Source organism: Adiantum capillus-veneris, chromosome 27, assembly GCF_014529385.1.
Source record: "Adiantum capillus-veneris isolate H3 chromosome 27, ASM1452938v2, whole genome shotgun sequence".
Classification (NCBI taxonomy): Eukaryota; Viridiplantae; Streptophyta; class Polypodiopsida; order Polypodiales; family Pteridaceae; genus Adiantum; species Adiantum capillus-veneris.
The window spans coordinates 121,947,801-121,967,239 of NC_140957.1; the positions used below are offsets into that span (position 1 = coordinate 121,947,801).

A 19,439-nucleotide genomic window follows, 5' to 3' on the forward strand; every position below is an offset into this window, starting at 1 on the left:
TGACAATGCTTCAAAACTCTCAAAAACTTTGTGGACAAATCAGCCATTCAAAAGCATGTGTAAATATCTCCCATAAGACAAAACTTTAGACACCCACGAAAAATCGCCCATAACATGGTTATGTTTCAAACAAACATCACACTTCTTCTTTTTCTTCCTCTTACGCATTTTGAAATAAAAAATCAAATAGATTGGAAGCCCTCACATTCAGTGCACCACACCAAATGGAATCTAAATGAGTGCTTGAAGTGGAGAGCATAGGATACAATACCTAGATCCACATCAAAACCCAACATCTAGTTGCTTACACATACAATAAGATTGCTAAAATATAAGAATTGATATGCAGTATTTGAAACATGGCTTACTTGTGATAAACTAAAATCGATAAATCTCCAAAAATCAGCTTCACATGAGTTGCTAAACAACTTTCAAGTTTGGGTTGAATTTTCATAAATTTGAACTTTCACTAGTTTTTGCTTTGTTGGCAAAAGGACTCCTCTATCTAAATTATTGTACTCAGAGTCTCTTCTTCTTCTTGTGCAAATATCTCTTTAAAATATAAATCTAAACTTGAAAGTTCTTCAACCTTGTCATGCTGAAATGGGTCAATGGACTGTACATTCTCCTCTTCTGGAGATTTGGGCCCTCCCTTGAAACTCGCTTCTTTGCAAAGCAACTCTTTTCTTTGAGGAAATATCCCCTTGACACCCTTCTTGTTTTATCTTTGTCGAACATGCATACACCAATTCATCACACACATATCACAAATCTAGCTACCCGGATTCACAAAGATAACTATCCAAATTCAAGATTTTTATATGGCACCTTTCACGTTGTTCTTTGGTAGACTGTCAATCCTTTTGGTCCCCTATCAAGATAGCAGTACATTTAATAATCTAACTCTTCTTCCCTTTATTTTAAATGGCTAGTTTAATATGAGAATCATTTGGAAAAGTTAGATATTAGATTTTATGACATGCGTATATCTAACAATTGCTTGATTGTTTTGAGGTAAAGGATGCTATTGGTCCAACACTGGTTGAGGCTTACCTCCCCCTTGTGCTGCATTATTTGGACCTATTGGTACCTTTGTGGTAATGGGAAAGGCTTCATCCCTAGTGGTCAATATGGCCTTTTTGGCACGTAATTCCTATTGTAAAAGTACTTGTTCATCTCATAATTGGTATACTTCTACTCGATTGCACCCCACTTCAATACTCATGATACACTTGTTGCTATTGGTGCTTATCATAGGTTTGGATTTTGTTGATAGCTTTGGGTTCATTCTTTTGATCACTTTCTCAACCATTTGATCAACATTTGGTGCATTTGGATCTTGAATACTCCACTTATTTGTGGATTCGCTTGTGTTTGAAGAGGCATTGTTGGTTGTATTATCTGCATCTTTTGATACCTCTCCATAAACCTTGCAGTATGAAAGCTAGGAAGGAACAAGAACAATCTTCCTCAGCAGAAGAGCTGAAACAAATTAAGGAAAAACTAAGAAAACTCAAAGGTGAAGTAAACCCCTGAGGCAGAGTCAAAGAAAAATGGGGAACCAAAAGGTGCAAGCTCGGTAGGATAGATACTAGTTCAGAGAGTGAATGAACCTTTAGATGCAATTCTGGAGGTATATGAGGCATGGCTTAAAAATAACCAGACCCAAGAACAAAGATGGATGACGTACCCATACATTGAGCTGGAAAAGCAACAGCTGGAGATGTGTCAGAAGATGGTCCAAACAACCCAAGCTTTGTTAGAACCACCAACAAGAAAATAGAGGGTTGGAAAGAGATTCCAACTCCAACACCACTGATCCCACCAAGACATAAGCAAAAAAAGATAACAGAGATTCCCGTAGATGAGTTAGAACCTCAAAGTTAATCAAGAAGCCAAGGGTAGTGATGAATGATATTGATCACGCATCTGAGTATTTCCATCCTATCATACTTGAGGCCTACAGAGAAGATGTGAGCTTAGATAAGCTTTGGAGAAAAATACAAGAAGCAAATGAGTTTGATGAGTTGAGCCAAAGATTTAACCAAACTAATAAGGGGGGGGATGTCTTTCTTCCACCTATTGAGGAATTTGAGGTAGGATCTCAAGCAGACCTAGAAATTCACTCATATTGGGAGGATAGAGGATCTGTAAGATCTTTAGAGAGTCAACCTCAGTCTCTGAGAACCTTACCCTCTTACATGGGAGAATATGAATCAAAGTCAGACGTGAAGGTGGTGCCATCACAAGACTCTCTTCGAGAAAGGTGATGAACTCTAAAGGATTGGTAGACATATTGTCTACACCGGTGACTTGCACCATTACACTAGCTGAGCTTCTCCAAATACAGCCAAACATGTGGGCAAAAATTGGAAAATATTTAGAGAAGTTTGGGGTAAAAGATCCAACATCACAGATACACGAAGGGATCAGGAAGTTGGAAAAACCTCAGATAAATACGCTACCAATACCCTTAAACAAGGTAGGAGAGTATTGTGAAGGTGAGAATGGCAATACTACGCTTCCTATTGTATTCCAAGGTATTATAACCATGGAAATTCTTGACAATGGGGCGGGTGTGGCCATTGCAAAGAGATATGGAAAAAATGGGGATGACCTGCCTTGAGAGCCACAAGGATGAAATTGCAATTAGCATACGCATATATGGAGAGACCCTTAGGTACTTTAGAGAAGGTGATTGTTACTTCTTGCGGAATTAAGTATGAGCATACCTTTGCTATAGCGGATTTTGGCAAGAAGAAAAACTACGACATAATACTTGGATGCAACAATTGAAGATGGTCCAAGATTGGGATTATGATCATATATACCTCAGGAACATGGAAACCACAACACACATAAACCTTAAAGACCACGGTTACAAAGATGTGAAACCAAACCCCAATTGAGGAGTTTGATTCAACCACATTGGCAGATCTGAGCTTCCGGCTTGGTTACGTAAGCCAAAGGAGCTATGGATGTGTGGAGCATCTCAGTGTTGTGTAAGTTTAAAATGAGAAGAGTGTATTCTGACAAGGGCTACTGAAGATAAGCAATACATTCTTGAACCCTTCCTTGAAGAAATTCTAGAACCATTAGAATGGATGCAAATTCTAGATACCCTAGATGTGTGTGCTATTTCGAATGGCCCCACGACAAAGTTCTGCAACAAAGATGGCTACGATGTAGTTCCATACTATATAGTGAGCATGGTAATAGGGAAAAAGGAAGAAATAGTCTTTGAACAACCCAAAAAAGATAAACTGTTTGAAATAAATGAAAGGGATTTGTTCTACAACTCACCAGAACATCTTGAGCAAGACGAGAAGCAGATAATGAATGCTCTGACAACCCAAGTGAACCAGAGGAAACAATAGCAGATGTTAGGTTCTATGACTTTCCAAATCCAAAACCTAGATGCCAATAACGCTATAAGAGCAAGAGAGTTGAACATAGGACTAGTGAGAAACAAATGTCTAGAATAATGAGAAAAACACAATTTTTTATGTTTGCAAAATTTGAAGATTGTGTTAAAGATCAAGTTTTAGGGAGATTATCTAGGGCTCGGGAACCAAAAATATGAGACATCTCTAAGAAAACAAACTCAAAAGTCTGAAATTGAAACCAAACCAAAGAAGACGAAAGAACCAACACTAAAAGAACTAGGGGAAAGTAAATGGAATAAATTTGAGAGAAAGAAGAAATACAAAGAGCTTAAGAAAACTTTGAAGGAAGTGTGGAAAACAAAAATAGGGAGTGGTGAAGAAGAGGGTGAGAAAACTGATGACAAAATGAGTGTTCCTTCACACTACAAGAAATTCACTATCCAAAATAGAAAGGTAGTGATGACACATGCCATACGAGAGAAAAAGGACAAGGAGTCTTATGATGGTCCAAAAGACGCGAAGAAGATAGACTTGGTAGAGGTAGGAGAAGAGCCAAGGCTAGTCTACATAGCAATTGATCTAAGATCAAAAGAAGAGGAGAAGATCATAAACCTTCTCAAGGGGTACAAGCACGTGTTTGCATGGTCATACAAAGACTTAAAGGGAGTAGATCCAACAATATGCCAACACACGATTTCATTGAAACCTGATGCAAAGCTTAGCCGAAAAAGACGGCACACGTACAATGATTCATTTGCTAAGCGCATCAAGGAAGAGATTAATAAACTAAAGGAAGCTGAGTTCATCTACGAGATAGAACACACAGACTAGGCATCTCCAATTGTGGTAGTCCCCATTTTGTGCTATGATTGACTTGGCGTCAAGAGCAGTGGCAACCAAGTTTGGGGCATCTACATTAATCGGTATATCATCTCACCACATCCCTACTAGTCTAGCCGGTGCAAGGCACTTATGGTGTTGACTTTTACGTTTATGATTGTCCCGTTAGACAAGGGCTTCCACTTTTGTATGCAAGTCATGCTACCCAGGTGGTATAAAGTACGCTTCTGCTCTCACATAGTCACTCTGTCAAGGACAATATTAGTTATGAATTTTTTCCCATAATTTTCTTTTTGGTTGGCCATATTTAGGTTCTCCTCGCCCCCTACACAGTGGGACGGTCCCACTATGATATCAATTACTTCTCTCGATGGGAGCGTCATCAAGGTAGATTGTTGCATGCTTATAGGATAAGCTGCAGACTAGGCATAAGATGCACACGAGCTTGGGCACCAACTATACACGTCATACCAGTTTAAGGAAAGTTCCTCAGCCCTCATGCACTCCTTCTCTCTCTTTCTTATTTCTCTCAAGGAATAATGGACATGTTTTTGCTTGTAAGTCAGCCTGAGCCAAGGTGCTCTCACTCTCAGCTCGAACTTGGGCAAGATGCCATCCAAGTTAGTCTTCATCCGTTTGTCGATTGAACACTAGTTGCCAAAGGGCTAGGAGTCACACACGTTTGCTAAGAGTCATTGTCAAATCTCGGGTAAGACCCAATTGTTGGTATTCCTTGGGTGATTGTTCTCCAGTTTGAACAAACCTACCCCATGGACTCCACATCGATGTTAAATGCCAAGCAAGAGTCTTGTCATACATATGGGTATTTTGTAAGCACTACATGTTTTTGGTGCGATGATTGAGTTGAGTTTTTGTTGAACTCACAGTCGCATAGGCTAATCTATAACACGACGTCTAGATGCAGCAAGCATTTCCAATAGCATGATGTCCATAAGAGCTAGGGTTTCACCCTGCCTGGATCTCCCGTTTTTGCTATAGCACTAGGCGTGCATATAGGAGCAAGGTTTTGTGGTATGACCACATATGTGATTACTAAATCACACAATCCGTGTTGATGGTCATTTTTGGACACCTTCACACTTTGTTTTTCAAGAAACACTATCTGCCAAGGGATAATCAAAAGGTTCTTTCCAACCTTTCACCAAGGAGGTTGGTTTTGCAAGCTATACCCAAGGGTTTGGATTGCATGGCAACACCAAGGGTTACAAGTTCAATTTATTTATCTTCATTAATCTCTAATTTTAGTGATTTGCAGGTCACAAAAATTTTGCTATGGTTGAGGAATGTACTTGACTTCCGGGTAAGTATTGGGTAATTACCACCTCGTGGTAAGTACATGTTTTTTGGATTTATTTTTTGTTCCAATTAAGTTTGTTTGCATTATGTAACCGAGATGTTTGAGCTAGAAGGCTTTCATCCAGGTTGCTCTTTAGCCAAGTGACAAGGTCATGGACGAGCATAGCATTTTGAGAAAATATTGTTATTTTCTCCCTTCCCTGTTCATCAAGATACTGTAATGGGTTTGAATCTTACTAAAAAACTTACAGACCTACATGGTACGGTTCTCTTTGGCACATGTTGTCACATGGGACACAACACGGTCTAGGAACTCAAGGAGTTTGGTTTAGCCAGTGTGGAGCAATGATAATGAGGGTCCCTCTCACTCGCATCATGGAGTGTTCTTAGTTACCTTCACACACAAGCACAATTTGTGCTTGATGGATGTTGCTTTCTCTGCCATCCCTTTTTGAGACATTCCACATGTGGAGAACATGAGTCTCAGGGACTGACACTGGTGCCTAATTCCTAATGATGTGTTGTGACAAAGTCCCTACGTGTTGCTCGCATCCGTTTATTAGACCATTTGGAGCACACCGTATTAGGAACACTTTCAGTGGCCAAAAATTATCGGATACTACATACAGATTGGTTGTGATTACAAGTGCTGTGAAACCACCTTAACAGAGGGTCGTTTCTACATATAGCCAAGTATGCTACGTTCATGAGAATGTCTCATGGTTGGTACCTAGGTGTGACTGAGCTTTCACATTATGTTATGGTCCAACTCTTGTTGCAAGGCTTTCACATACATGTCGTTGAAAGTCTCGTCATGAAATTGCGGTTTAGATTTGTTTGTGTTAAATGCATGCACACTAGGTGCTATGGGCCCTAGTGTTTAACACGAATTTGTTCGGAGTGGCATGCAAATTCATGGACTTTCTTGTTTCTGCAAATTTTTGCACTTCAAGTGCAACTTTTCAAGCAGATTTATGAGTTTACACCCTACCATACAAGGTAATGGCTAAAGGAACTGTGGAAAACATTCAAAGATAGAGCATAAAAAATGCTCACCATTGCAAATTCAAATAATGGCGATGGATTCTTTCAACTCATATTCAACTATGATTTGTCAAAGAAGGGTATGGCTTCTCTAAAAAAGGAAAATCTCTACACTCTCTCCACGTCTTGTGTTCGAGCAGAGAGATATGCCAAAATTGATACAATGCTCAAAATCTTGTATTCATTCAAAGTTTTGAGTCAATTGTTTATTATATTATTGTTCTATAAATAGGAAGATGGAGGTGTTACATATGCTTATGATGGGAAAGGTGAAGTACGAGTCAATTATAGAGATGTTTGGGGATTCCAAAAAGACATTGTTGCACATGAGAAATGAACTCTATTGGGAGGAGCTCATAAATGAGGTTGAGACTATTGTGCAGGGGATTTTAATATATAATGACGTGCCTACAGATGGATTTGGAAAGTGGGTGAAAGAGAAACTAATAATTCATGTACGGTGGAGTTTCCATGAAGTGCGGAAAGATATTTCTAAAGTAAAGGAGGGATAAAAGCAACTTGGTGTTGAGGAGGCTGCCAAGAGAGTTGTATACATGTATATTGTAGTCCACAATTTGACTTTGGAACACCATTCACAAACGCATGATATAAAAGATATTTTGAGAGCTATTTGATTGTTGATTGGTTATTTATACTTAGGTGGATCCAAAAATTGGTGAAGGTCTCATGGATGAGGAGGGAGAAATGGTGAAAGATTGGGCAAATGTTAGTAATTCCAAGGACACTATGTATCCTAAGGCATGGGTGTCTCTAAATGGAAACTTGAGAGATGCCCTTGGTGGTTGGACTATCCACTTGTACAAGTGCCTCCAAGTGAGGAGCACTTATGGAAAGGTATTTTCTCATTGCCAAACCATGCAAAATTTTGTATATGTTTTCAAAGATAAATCTATGGGCCTCTTAAATCTCACTACTTGCTCATCTCAGCTTGTGCGTGAGAGGCACACAAAGTGATGACTTGACACTGTACATAAATTTCAAGAAAATACCACAAATAAGAATGATTTATCGTCACAAACATGTGCTTGAAAAACTAAAAAATTCTATGGATCAATATAATCAAAGTGATAGAGTTTGAAGAGGAGCATAGGATAGATCCAATAATCAAAGTCAATCTTGGAAATAATCAAGTGGAGGATAGTGCACTCCTAGATTCAAGAGCTCAAGGAAATATTATTTCCTACAGCCTATATAAACAGCTTGTACTTGAGGACAAACTGAAGCCAACACAACAATCCCTTCAAAACTATTCGGAGCATTCAATCAAGGCAATGGGATGGAGAGTAATAATGGTGAAGATTAATCAATATGTCTATCTACATAAATTTTATGTGGTAGAAGAGAAATTAATGTAGCACCCTTTATTACTCGGTTAGTCATGGCAGAGACAATACAATGTACATATTTATTGGAGCTCTGATAAATTACACATTCAATATACTAAGGAGAACCAAGTGGTTCCATTTGGTGCACACATAGACGACAAACTATCCATAGCAGAGTCAAGAGATAAGGGCGACCAACCCTTCCTTACATCGGTTCAATAATGGATACCAAAGAGAACCTAAAAAGAAAGCACTTTTGTATTGGTTCCATCCAAGGGAGTTAAGACCGACAACAAAAAAATATCAGTGAATACGTTGGGGAAAACCACAAAGACAAGGCAATTATCACAACCCGCAATAGAACCTAAGAATGTCTGGATAAAGAAGGATGAAGTTGCAAAAGTTTGGCAAGACATGCTCATGGATACCTCTCAATCACCATATGGTAAACACAGGAAACAAATCCACAGCATATCACAAAAGTGTGGGTCCCAAAGAAGTTACTCGCGGCCTAAGGTAATCAAGCACAGCTCTCGATTCCAAAGCGATAAGACAAGGAACTCCCTTCAGTATAAACACCACAGATCCAACCAAAACCACAGACATATCAACCACAACACAATGTTAAATGGACTTGGGTGCCCAAGAAATTATGGCAAACTCCAAAACTTCCTACTCAATTTTGGGCACTTTAAACAAAGGCCAACACTAGTGGCATATGCGGCTCCTAAAGTCAAACAAGGATACAGACACATGACGTAATACAAACCAGGAAATCAAGAGCACCCACTGTCAATTAAACAAAGAGTAGCACATTTAGAATGCTTATTATTTCACCGCTTTATAAAAGATTATGGCAAAACAGGAAACCTCAACATCAAATGCCAATAAGCATCTTGCTTATAACCTCTTCTTCTTGCACAACATTAATTTTTCCATGCATTGACCAAGTATGCATATAGGGCCGCATTACGTGGCCTACATTAGCACACAGTTGTACCCTTTGCACAACACATACCCTAGGGCAATACACCATCGTCCGAGAGGACTCCAAATAGGACTCCAAATAGGGGGGAAGGGGGATACTGTTTTTTATGTTTGTGAATCTTGTTGCATTTGATTGCAAATGTTTTTAGTAAACCCAAGTATATATGCCCTTATCTAGCATGGGTCTACAGAGATATGAGGACAAACAACAAAGATGAGCTTTTAGGTGTATATATATTTGTAAAGTTAGTTGTTTTTATGCAATACAATCCACTTCATGATGACATGACTCACAATTACCACAGGGATGACTCAGTCACAATTCGCCATGAAGGTAACCATCGGATGCGAGAATATTGGTCTATGATGAAAAGAGAGAGCCGTAGGAGACAACGAGAAAGTGATGGATCAGGTTCAAGGTCAACAGAAGATGTGAATCAGGTTTGCATGAAAGTCTCAAAATGCTGGCAGGAAGCAACAAAAGGCATGACTTGCGATGCTAGGAAAACCGCCTTCCAATGTCTTGTAGGACTGCCATCTTTTAGACGTTTGCATCATGCATCTGAGAAGTCAATACTATCCAATATTCGAGGCACAATTACTAAAGTCAAAGCATCCATGTCTGAAGAGGAGCTGAAGATTAAAAGAGCTGTTTGCATGATGTTGGTGAATAGTGAAGGAGATCCATCAAGGTCTATTAGCAACTCCAAGATGGCTAGATTTACTGGATTGCATCGGCGAAACTTTGCAGCAGCCAATTCAAGGTTAAAACAGGCTGAGGTTGGCGCATTTCCTTTGCAATTATGTAGTCGTCAAGTACCTCAAAGTTCCACCATCACACAAGCGACAAAAGACATTGTTTTTCCCTTTTGGCAGACAGAGACAAGAGTGTCGCCAAACAAAAAAGATGTGTGTCGAAAACGATTGGGCAGAAAATCTTACATAAAGCATCCAATACATTTGCTTGATGATTCACAGGTATGCTCCTAAAGTTTCATAGGTATGAACTTTGGATGTAGAGAAAAGTCATAGAGTTCCTTTCAAAGGTAGTCATGGAAGTACCATGATAGTATAAAAGGCTCTTTAGGTACTCTGGATCTTTGACAGAGTCTAGAATACCTCGCAAAGGTAGTCTTGAAAGTACCATGCGAGTCTAAATGGGTCCTCTAGGTACTTTGGAGGTAGAAAAAGTTCATAGAGTTCGTTTCAAAGGTAGTCATGGAAGTACCATGACAGTAAAGAGGCTCTTTAGGTACTCTGGAACTTTGAAAGAGTCTTGAAAGAGGCTCTTTAGGTACTCTGGACCTTTCAAAGGTAGTTATTTACCATGAGAGTGAAGAGGTTCTCTAGGAACTTTGGAGGTAGAGAAAAGTCACATAGTTCCTTTCAACGGTAGTCATGGAAGTACCATGATAGTATAAAGGCTCTTTAGGTACTCTGGATCTTTGAAAGAGTCTAGAATACCTCGCAAAGGTAGTATTGAAAGTACCATGTGAGTTTAAATGGGTTCTCTAGGTACTTTGGAGGTAGAAAAAGTTCATAGAGTTCCTTTCAAAGGTAGTCATGGAAGTACCATGACAGTAAAGAGGATCTTTAGGTACTCTGGATTTGTGAAAGAGTCTAAAATACCTCACAACGGTAGTTTTGAAAGTACCATAGAGTTCATTTCAAAGGTTGTCATGGAAGTACCATGATAGTAAAGAGGTGCTCTAGGTACTTTGGAGGTAGAAAAAATCATTGAATACCTCACAGAGCTTTTACTTTCATGGGTTTTACTTTGAAAAAAGTCTGAGCCTCTGATGGGTTTTATTTTTTCTTGCATAGGGTGAGCTTTACATGAGGTTCCAAATGCAATATCCACACATCAAGATCTCATTCAGATGTTTTGAGGGATTGAAACCTTGGTTTGTTCATAAGTTGAAGGACCGTTACACGTGCTGTTGTATTGCTCATATTCAGATGATATATCTCAAGGAATTATACACATGAGACACAGTAAGACAGGCATGCACGGCGATGGGTGTGGTTGCATGTGTGCTATATGCTTGCCAAAAGAGGCTCCAAGTAAGTGTGAAGCTGCCACGTACACATACACCAGTGTAAGCACATTGACTGAAAGTGTGTTATGTGAAAAACCAATGGACTCCGCGTTTCATAAGTTGACTTTATTGAAGGGAGAATGTCCTCAATGTGGGTCGAAGAGATTATTGCTTTGTCCAAACGAAACACTTGAAAGTGCAGCCCAAATTTCTGTTAAGGTGTTTGAAGACGTTACCTCAACCCATTCTCAAGGCAAGAAGCGCAAGGATCTTCTGGTGAAGGAAATGGGATGAAAGGATTTCACAACTTTTCTTAAAAAGCATCTGACCACTTATATCCGACACCATTTTATTGCCCGGTGGCAATCTCAGCAGTTCAAAGATTGCATTCATAGGTTTCCTAGAGATATAGTGGTCTCTGTTATTGACTTTGCGGAAAATTACTCATTTAAAAAGCAAAATGAAATCCAGTCAATGCATTGGTACTCTTCACAAGTCACCATCTTGGTGCACATTACATACATTCGAGACGAGAAAGACCAAGTGTTAAAATATACACATTTTTACATTTCTGATGACAAAGATCATGACACGCTTTTTGTGCAACATTGCTTGCAACTGCATAGTGTTTGGCTTCAAAATCAGGGATTCAACTTCTTGAAGCGGCACTGGGTGTGGTCAGATGGATGTGCTGCTCAATTCAAGTCATCTAGACCGTTCTTCTTCGTGTCAAGGTACGCCAGGTTTTATTCCACCTATGATGAAAAGTTTCCAGAAATTTGTTTCTGCCCAGCATTGAAGGTGGGTCATTGTTTTAGGTACTATGGTTTGACTGGCATTGAAATGTTGTGGAGTTTCTTTGCCTCGGGCCACGGCAAAGGGGAGCATGATGGGGCAGGGGCAGTTGTTAAGAGGGCTTTAACACATGAGCACTTAAAGGCTGATGCATGGCACATGAAGTGTGCCAAGGATGTTGTTGGCTTCTTGAAGCATAAATTTAATGATGAAAGTGGGCACACAGGGGTGAATAGGATTTTTTGGGAGGTCCAAGCAACTGAGGTGCCAAGGGAGAAGAAGTGGAATTGCAAGTGAGTTGAAGGCTCACGATCAATACACTGTGTCAATGGATACTCCAAGAGCGACAAGTGTGCACTCCGTTCCAGACTTCTCGCTTGTTTTTGTGAATTTTGTATGTCCCAGCGTTGGAGGCGATGCTTGAACAACACACATGTTGAGTACTGGGAGTATCTAACCCTTGAGGCATTGGATGGTGACAATGCAGAAAGTGAATATTTTAGCGATGACGAAGGATCAGATCTATCGATGTATGGTGGGCACCATGACGCAATTAGTGATGCTCTATGCATTGGTGATGCCTTTGCCACCAATGCCAATGAAGATGGAGCTGACTTCTACCTTTTGAGGTGCTCACAGGAGAAATACAAAACAGCAAGAGCCTTGAGTGATTCCTAGGGAAACATAGTTTCTGGAGGGAGCTATTTGGTTGAGGGGTACTATTACGAGGTAGTGGAAGGTGTCGAGCATATCTATTACATGCCTGCTAGTCAACCAAAAGTGCTTCTTGCATCACACTTGGTTAGATCGATTAAGATACCCTTGGAACCCTTAGAAGGAGAGCCACATAAGTTCAACCTCGCTGCAAAAGTATATGAAAATGTGTACAACAGTATGCCAATAGTGATATAGGTTGTTGCCCAAGTAACTTGTAGAAGTACCAGTAATTAGCTTCAAAGTACCATGCAACTATTCCACATGTGGTTTTTGTAGGAGCCTATCGTAGGAGTCAAAACCTCTTGCAGGCCAGTCCAAACAAGTACTTGTAAACTCTTTTGTCTACTTGAGTAACAAAAATAGCATTTCAATTCTGGAACACAAAGTACCTGTCTGTCAGCCTAAAGACCTTACAGGTAGTTCACAAGCACTTCTAAAAGTTTATCTACCGGCCCAAAGTACCTTTAAGGTAGTCCTCAAGTGGTTCCTGTATGTTAAGATATGTAAGTAACAAGCACTTGTAAAACCTTTTGTATGCCATCCCAAAGTACATTATAGGTTCTTTACAGGTCTGACAACCAAAAGTACCTTACAGGTAGTTCACAGGTGGAAACTGTATTAAACTATGTAGGAAACAAGGACTTGTAAAAGTTGTTGTATGCCAGCCCAAAGTACCTTATAGGTTCTTTACATGTCTGACAACCAAAAGCACCTTACAGGTAGTTCACAGGTGGAAACTATCTTAAACTATGTAGGAAACAAGGACTTGTAAAAGTTGTATGCCAGCCCAAAGTACCTTATAGGTTCTTTACAGGTATGACAACCAAAAGTACCTTACAAGTAGTTCACAGGTGGAAACTGTATTAAACTATGTAGGAAACAAGGACTTGTAAAAGTTGTTGTATGCCAGTCCAAAGTACCTTATAGGTAGTCCCTGGGTGGTTTCTGTACACAACAAGTTTTGGTATGCCAACCCAAAGTACCTTACATTGTAACTGTTTTAAATTGGGAAACAATAACAGAATCAGAAAAATAACACTTCAATGCTTGGACACTTAAACAGTCTTAAACTACTTGAATCAGAACACTTCAATGCTGGGACACAAAGACAACGCATCCAACCAGTTGGAATATATTACATCTTCAACAATTTTACATCAAGTCATTACATCAGTTATAATGGCAATCAAAATGAAGCCAAAAAAATGGTTTCCACATGGAAAGTAGCATATAAATATACAAGGTTCTGGCACGGGTTTAGTTTAGTTACAAAAGGTACATAGAGGATCTGTCATCCTAAAAAAATCAAGGGACATCATCGTCGCTTGCACTCTATGGGCATGAGCTGTGGCCCACATAAGTATGCATCATACGATGTCTTTTGAAACCCTTTTGCAATTGCTGTGAATACATACTTGTCGTCATCAGTAGGTTTTGGTTTGCTGAATGTGTCCGCCAAGGCACGACGATCTGTAGCATGTTGCCACCCTTCTAGCCAGGCCTTTAGATCTTTTGACAAGTATTGGCTGGAGCGGTGCTCAATACCAGGCACTATGATGTAAGTACCACAGGGATTATAATGACATTTATAGGAACTGTTGTCAATTAAAAGGACATTGCTGGTATCATACCGCTGCAGCTCGCCAAAAAATTCTGCAATACCTTGAAAAATGTTGGCCTTCCACCACCAAAACAGTAACTACCCACATCACATAACTGTTGTCCAGCCCATCCACTAATATAACTGTGAACCTGGGGAAAACATCTTCGAATTCTTGAGCCCACTCTGTTGAGCATTGCACTGCTCCATATGTAGACATTTTCCCATGTCACAGCCCATGCAATAAAATCCTGTGCATCTTTCGGAACAAACAGGTACCTGCCATCTGCATCCTCATGCTTGATAAATGATGTAGCTTCAATATCGGGGACAGACGAAGGGTCATGCTTATTAGGTGTACATGTAAGACAAAGTACACCATTAAGATCTAATATGAGGGCTGATCGGGTTGGATCATCATATGGCAAGCAGGAGATAACTGGGGGAATGTACTTTGGGGGATCTCTGATGATGATGATTTCCTCTACGGGCAGCTTGAGGGTCCCCTTTTCCTTTGGACACTCTGTAAAAGACAGCATTCAACATTGAAAAATAAACAAGAGGCAATATTTGACATAAAAGCGACAAAAACATAGAGGCCGACAAAAACATAGACATTGTGCTTATGAAACATAAAAGCGACAAAAACATAGAGGCCGACAAAAAATTTTCTTTTGCATTCAAAATCAAGAATCACAGATTCTTGTATTACAATTGAAGAGTCACAATTTCTTGCAAACTCGAGGCTTGGGGGGGTGGGAAACACTAGAAGGATTGCGGAGGGGAGTACTCTTTCTGGGAGTCTTCTTCACGGCATGAGGTGATCTGGGTGCTTCCCTCTCTCCCATATCTCCATCTGCATGATGAGCATGGTGCTTTGAACGTGTGGACTCCGAAGGTCTATTCTTTTTGGAAGATCCACCATGTCATAAAACAACACACAGCCCCATGCAGACATTGCATAGAAGTTGACAAGTCAAATACCATTACCACTTACCATCACTGTTTTTCTTGCTCTTCTTTGACACCTTCACCATGTCACTCAGAAAGATGGGAGAATCTGGATTCTCACACCAGCTACCATGCGCTGCACTGCATCCACTCCCTCTTGTGCTATTGCCTCCGCATCGTCAACCGTTGCATCTTCCTTTGGACTGCTTTCGCTTGGTTGTGGCTCAACTGCTGCTGTGCTTGCAGGGGGGTCTACCTTCACAACTGGAGTGCCCTCACTGGAGTACACACTATGGGCTTCAGGAGTAGCTTGTAGCACAACCTTTGGCACGTCATCCTCTTTCGGCGCCACACAAGGAATATGGCCAGAACCTGCAAGCACATCAGTGAAGTTCAGGCTTGTGCAATCAGCAGATACTTCAAGGCAACCTGAACTGTTCTTGGATTTATATGATATTGGAAGCAACGGTAACCAACCTGTATGCAGGAGCATTGATTTAAGTGAATCTGGAATACTACTCTTGCAAGAGGCGTCCGCACATACCGTCTCTGGCAGCAAAACACAGAGCATGGTATGCATGACCACATGCTAGCGTGTATACACAAACCACATGGGAAGCCATGAATGCAAGACCACATGCAGCACATAGTCCTAGAACAGAGAATGTAGTCTGCAAGTGGCTCAAGTGCTGGCCAGCTGTCGGAAGCAGTAACATTGTGTCACCAGCCTTCACCTGCTCCAACATGCTCTCACAAAAGTTGATTTGTTGCACACACGTACTCGCTGATGCTTCCAAGTCAGTCACTTCTTTTTGCATGACAAATGAAGAACAAAAGGCCCACAGGGATTAGATATGAGAACCACCATTACAACACAAAGTACCATGACAAGTACCTTTGACAGAAAAAACTACCATATAAAAGTACTTTGGACACTCCAAAAAACCGCCAAGGCAATTAAAAATACCATGGCAAGTAGAAAAGTACCTTGGACACTACCACCATAACAGAAAACTGCCATTCCATTAAAAACATCAAGGCAAAAGCTACTACCATAATAGGAAAGACTATCATGATAAAAAAGCCACCATGACCAAAAACAAATTACAATGACAAGTTTCTTGGACACTACACACTAATTAGCAATGACCGTACAACCACCTTAATAGGAAAAACTACCTTTACAAGTACCTTGGGCACAACCACAATAGCAACAAACTTCCTTAAAGAAACAATCAACCATAGCAAAAAAAACCATGAAAAAGTACCTTGGGCACTGCCACCATAATAGAGATGGCTTTCCAAAAAACCTCTAAGGTAATGACATATACCATGGATAGTAGAAAAGTACTTTGAGCACTACAACAATAGCAAAAGAAAAGTACCATAGCAGGAAATACTGCCATGAAAAAAACACCACCATGATCAAACGAAGTACCATGACAGGCATTTTGGCCATTACATGATACCTGGAAAAATAGCCATGACCCCTGCACCTGTCATGGTAGAAAAAACTACCATGACAAGTACCACAATAATAGACAAACTTCCATGGAAAAAAAAAATACTCATAGCAAAAAAAACCACCATGGAAAAGTACTTGGTCAATGTCACCGTAACAAAAAGAATGTAAAAAGAAACTACCATGCCAAGTACCTTGGGCACTATTACCATGATAGAATCCCACAATAGAAAAAACTACCATGTCAGGTATGTTGGGCACTTTACACCATAACAGAAATAACTGGCATGACAAAAAAAACCATCTAAATAGAAAAGAGTACCATGTCAAGTACCTAGGGCATTACCACATAAATAGAAATAACTGGCATGGCAAACAAAACCACCTAAATAGAAGAGAGTACCATATCAAGTACCTAGGGCATTACCACATAAACAAAAATCCTGCCTTGACTTGGTCGACACATACCTGGAGACGATCCACCTCATCTCTTATGTTCAAGCTGCTTGCATCGGCCCCAAGAGCTGTGAGTGCACTAGTTAGAGCAGCCATCTTGCCTTCAATCACCAAAAAATTAGGGTCAGTATCGACAACTCCCTTCATGCTGGACCGCAATATCTGGAGCTCTTGCAATTGCCCTTGAAGCACTGCCACGGCTGAAGATGTCCCTTGTATCTTCCACATATTTTGGTTCCTGTCTTGTAGCTCTACTCTCACATTATCCAATGTTGTGTTCAAAACCTTTGAGATAGGATCACATGTAAAATTTTGTGGCAAGTGGCTCTGGGACCCCGGCTATAAGATATTTGGGTCCACTTATTACCTCATTTCCACTATTCACAATTATAGGAGAGCTTGATAGACCTAGAGCGCATGAACGTTCTATGGCTTCATATGATGCACATGGGACATCAGCGGGCTCCAGACATGAGAGGTTGGCTTTTTACCATGTTCTCTTCTTGTTCTATGCTAACTTCAATGCGAAAAACTCATGAAAGCGGCATTACCGAGAAGAGACCAAAACGGGATCGTAATTCAACAACCACTAACTCGATAGCTACAAAACTTGATAGGGGGTTAACCCTAGGCTAGACAAGCATGCTTATGTCCTCCTATGCTGGTTTAGGTCAGCAAGGAAAATCCTAACTTCTCAGGCCCTGCAAGAAGTCAGTTGGGGACAAGTCGACAAAATGGTACAAAACTTCACGGAGAGATGCTTCTCAAGAATGTCAACAAGCTAATGTAACTTCCTCCATGATCAATCATCAAAATTTGGGCCAAAAATTCAAGCTAGGCCTTGAACACTGGGCTTTGAACACACAAAGCGTCGTTTGGCTCTCACAACCAAACAGCACGTCCCCGATTGCCACCAAACTTCACGAGCATCATCGGCATACCATCAAAACCAAAACATATGGTCAAGCATCAAGTAAATTTTTTGCCAACCATCTCCCAACAAAAGGATGCATTTTGAGCAACAAATTTCCAAAAATAATATCCATAAGGCCAAAGGCTACACCGAGACCATGGAAGATGCCCTACAACATCTACAAGCTCAAGAGAAATATAGTGGAAAGTCATCCCCAAATGCGAAAATCCATTTCAAAGTCTAAAATGTCAAACAAGGAGTTTCTAAGCTAATCTAGTGAATTTTTAAGTTGAACCAGAGCTACAAGGACTAAAGGCACTAGCACACGTCTTCCCAATGCATCAAAACCAGAATTTTGCATCCCAAACATCATATGCGTATGATGTTTGGCTGTCATGTTTACACATGCAAGTGATCATTTTTTCACACTATCCCTTTCATTATGCTCAATACAATTCACATACCAAGTCTCATGCAATTTGGACCATATGAAGCCATCATTTAGCCAAAAACCACACAGTTAGAGTCCTCGGGCAAAATAAGGCCTTATCCATAGAAAGGATACTCTAAACTCAGAGAAATTTGACACAATGCATGCACCTAGCATATACATCATACCCCAATTCTCAAATATCCATTTTACACGATTAGACATTATACATGTATGATATCTAGACCTGTCATAGAGAGGTTTTGTCAACATTTTTGGTATCCAGATTTCAACATCATGGCATATATAGCCTCTACGATCTTTATCCACCTCATTTTGCAAATCAAAGAGTCTAAACAATGTTCTATGATCTTGGGCACTTGACTCCTTATTCAGATTCATTTTTGAACACATCAGAGCAATACACACATCATGAGCATGCTCCACACCAAGTTTAAGCCAAAAAGTCCAACATGGACATCATATGCATATGATTTCTAAACCCTTCAATTTGACATGCTGCAATGTTTTTTAAGTCACCAACACTTTTATCACATTTTTATATTCTTGTCAACCAATTCTCATCATGTTTGGACAACATTTGACCTAATTATATCCATGTGGCAAAAATCTAGACGCAAAAACCTTATTCATGGATTCTGGTAACCAAAAACAATCCCAATTTCAAATTTGAGGTTGTACACTCCATGCTCATACTATGGACATCCTGATTATAAGTTATGATGTCCCAAGGTGTTAAATTTCCCACCTGAGGAGGTTTTAGCCTACCCTATGTTTTTAACATATGCCCATGAGACTATCCACCAAAATCCAAGCAATTTGAACCTCATATAACCCAAATGCACCCAATTTAATTTTAAAGTCTAGAAAGATCTTATAAGCCAAATTCTTGATCATTACTAGTTCAAATCCCATTCCAGGTTTATATGTGTGGTGTACAAGGTATGAGCTATGCATATGTCAATTCCACCTCAGTTAGAGCACATAGACATCATACGTGTATAATGTCTCACAGTATAAAATGAGCATACAAATGCACTTTTTTCCATTTGAATGGCAGCTTTAGGCCCTGACTAGTATGTGGTTCAACTTTGAAATCATTTGGATAGCTATAAGCTGATAAATTGCCAGATTT

The 19,439-nt window shown here is 40.0% G+C and overlaps 1 protein-coding gene across 1 annotated transcript; it reads right to left on the bottom strand.

Annotated features, from left to right (window-relative positions):
* Window positions 1-14,879: 14,879 nt before the first annotated feature.
* LOC147422673 (uncharacterized) lies at window positions 14,880-17,036 on the bottom strand. Its single transcript, XM_086503081.1, is given in 5 exon segments — window positions 14,880-14,957; window positions 14,959-14,996; window positions 15,072-15,143; window positions 15,146-15,359; window positions 16,953-17,036. Coding segments are annotated over 5 exon segments (486 nt in total).
* Window positions 17,037-19,439: the final 2,403 nt, after the last annotated feature.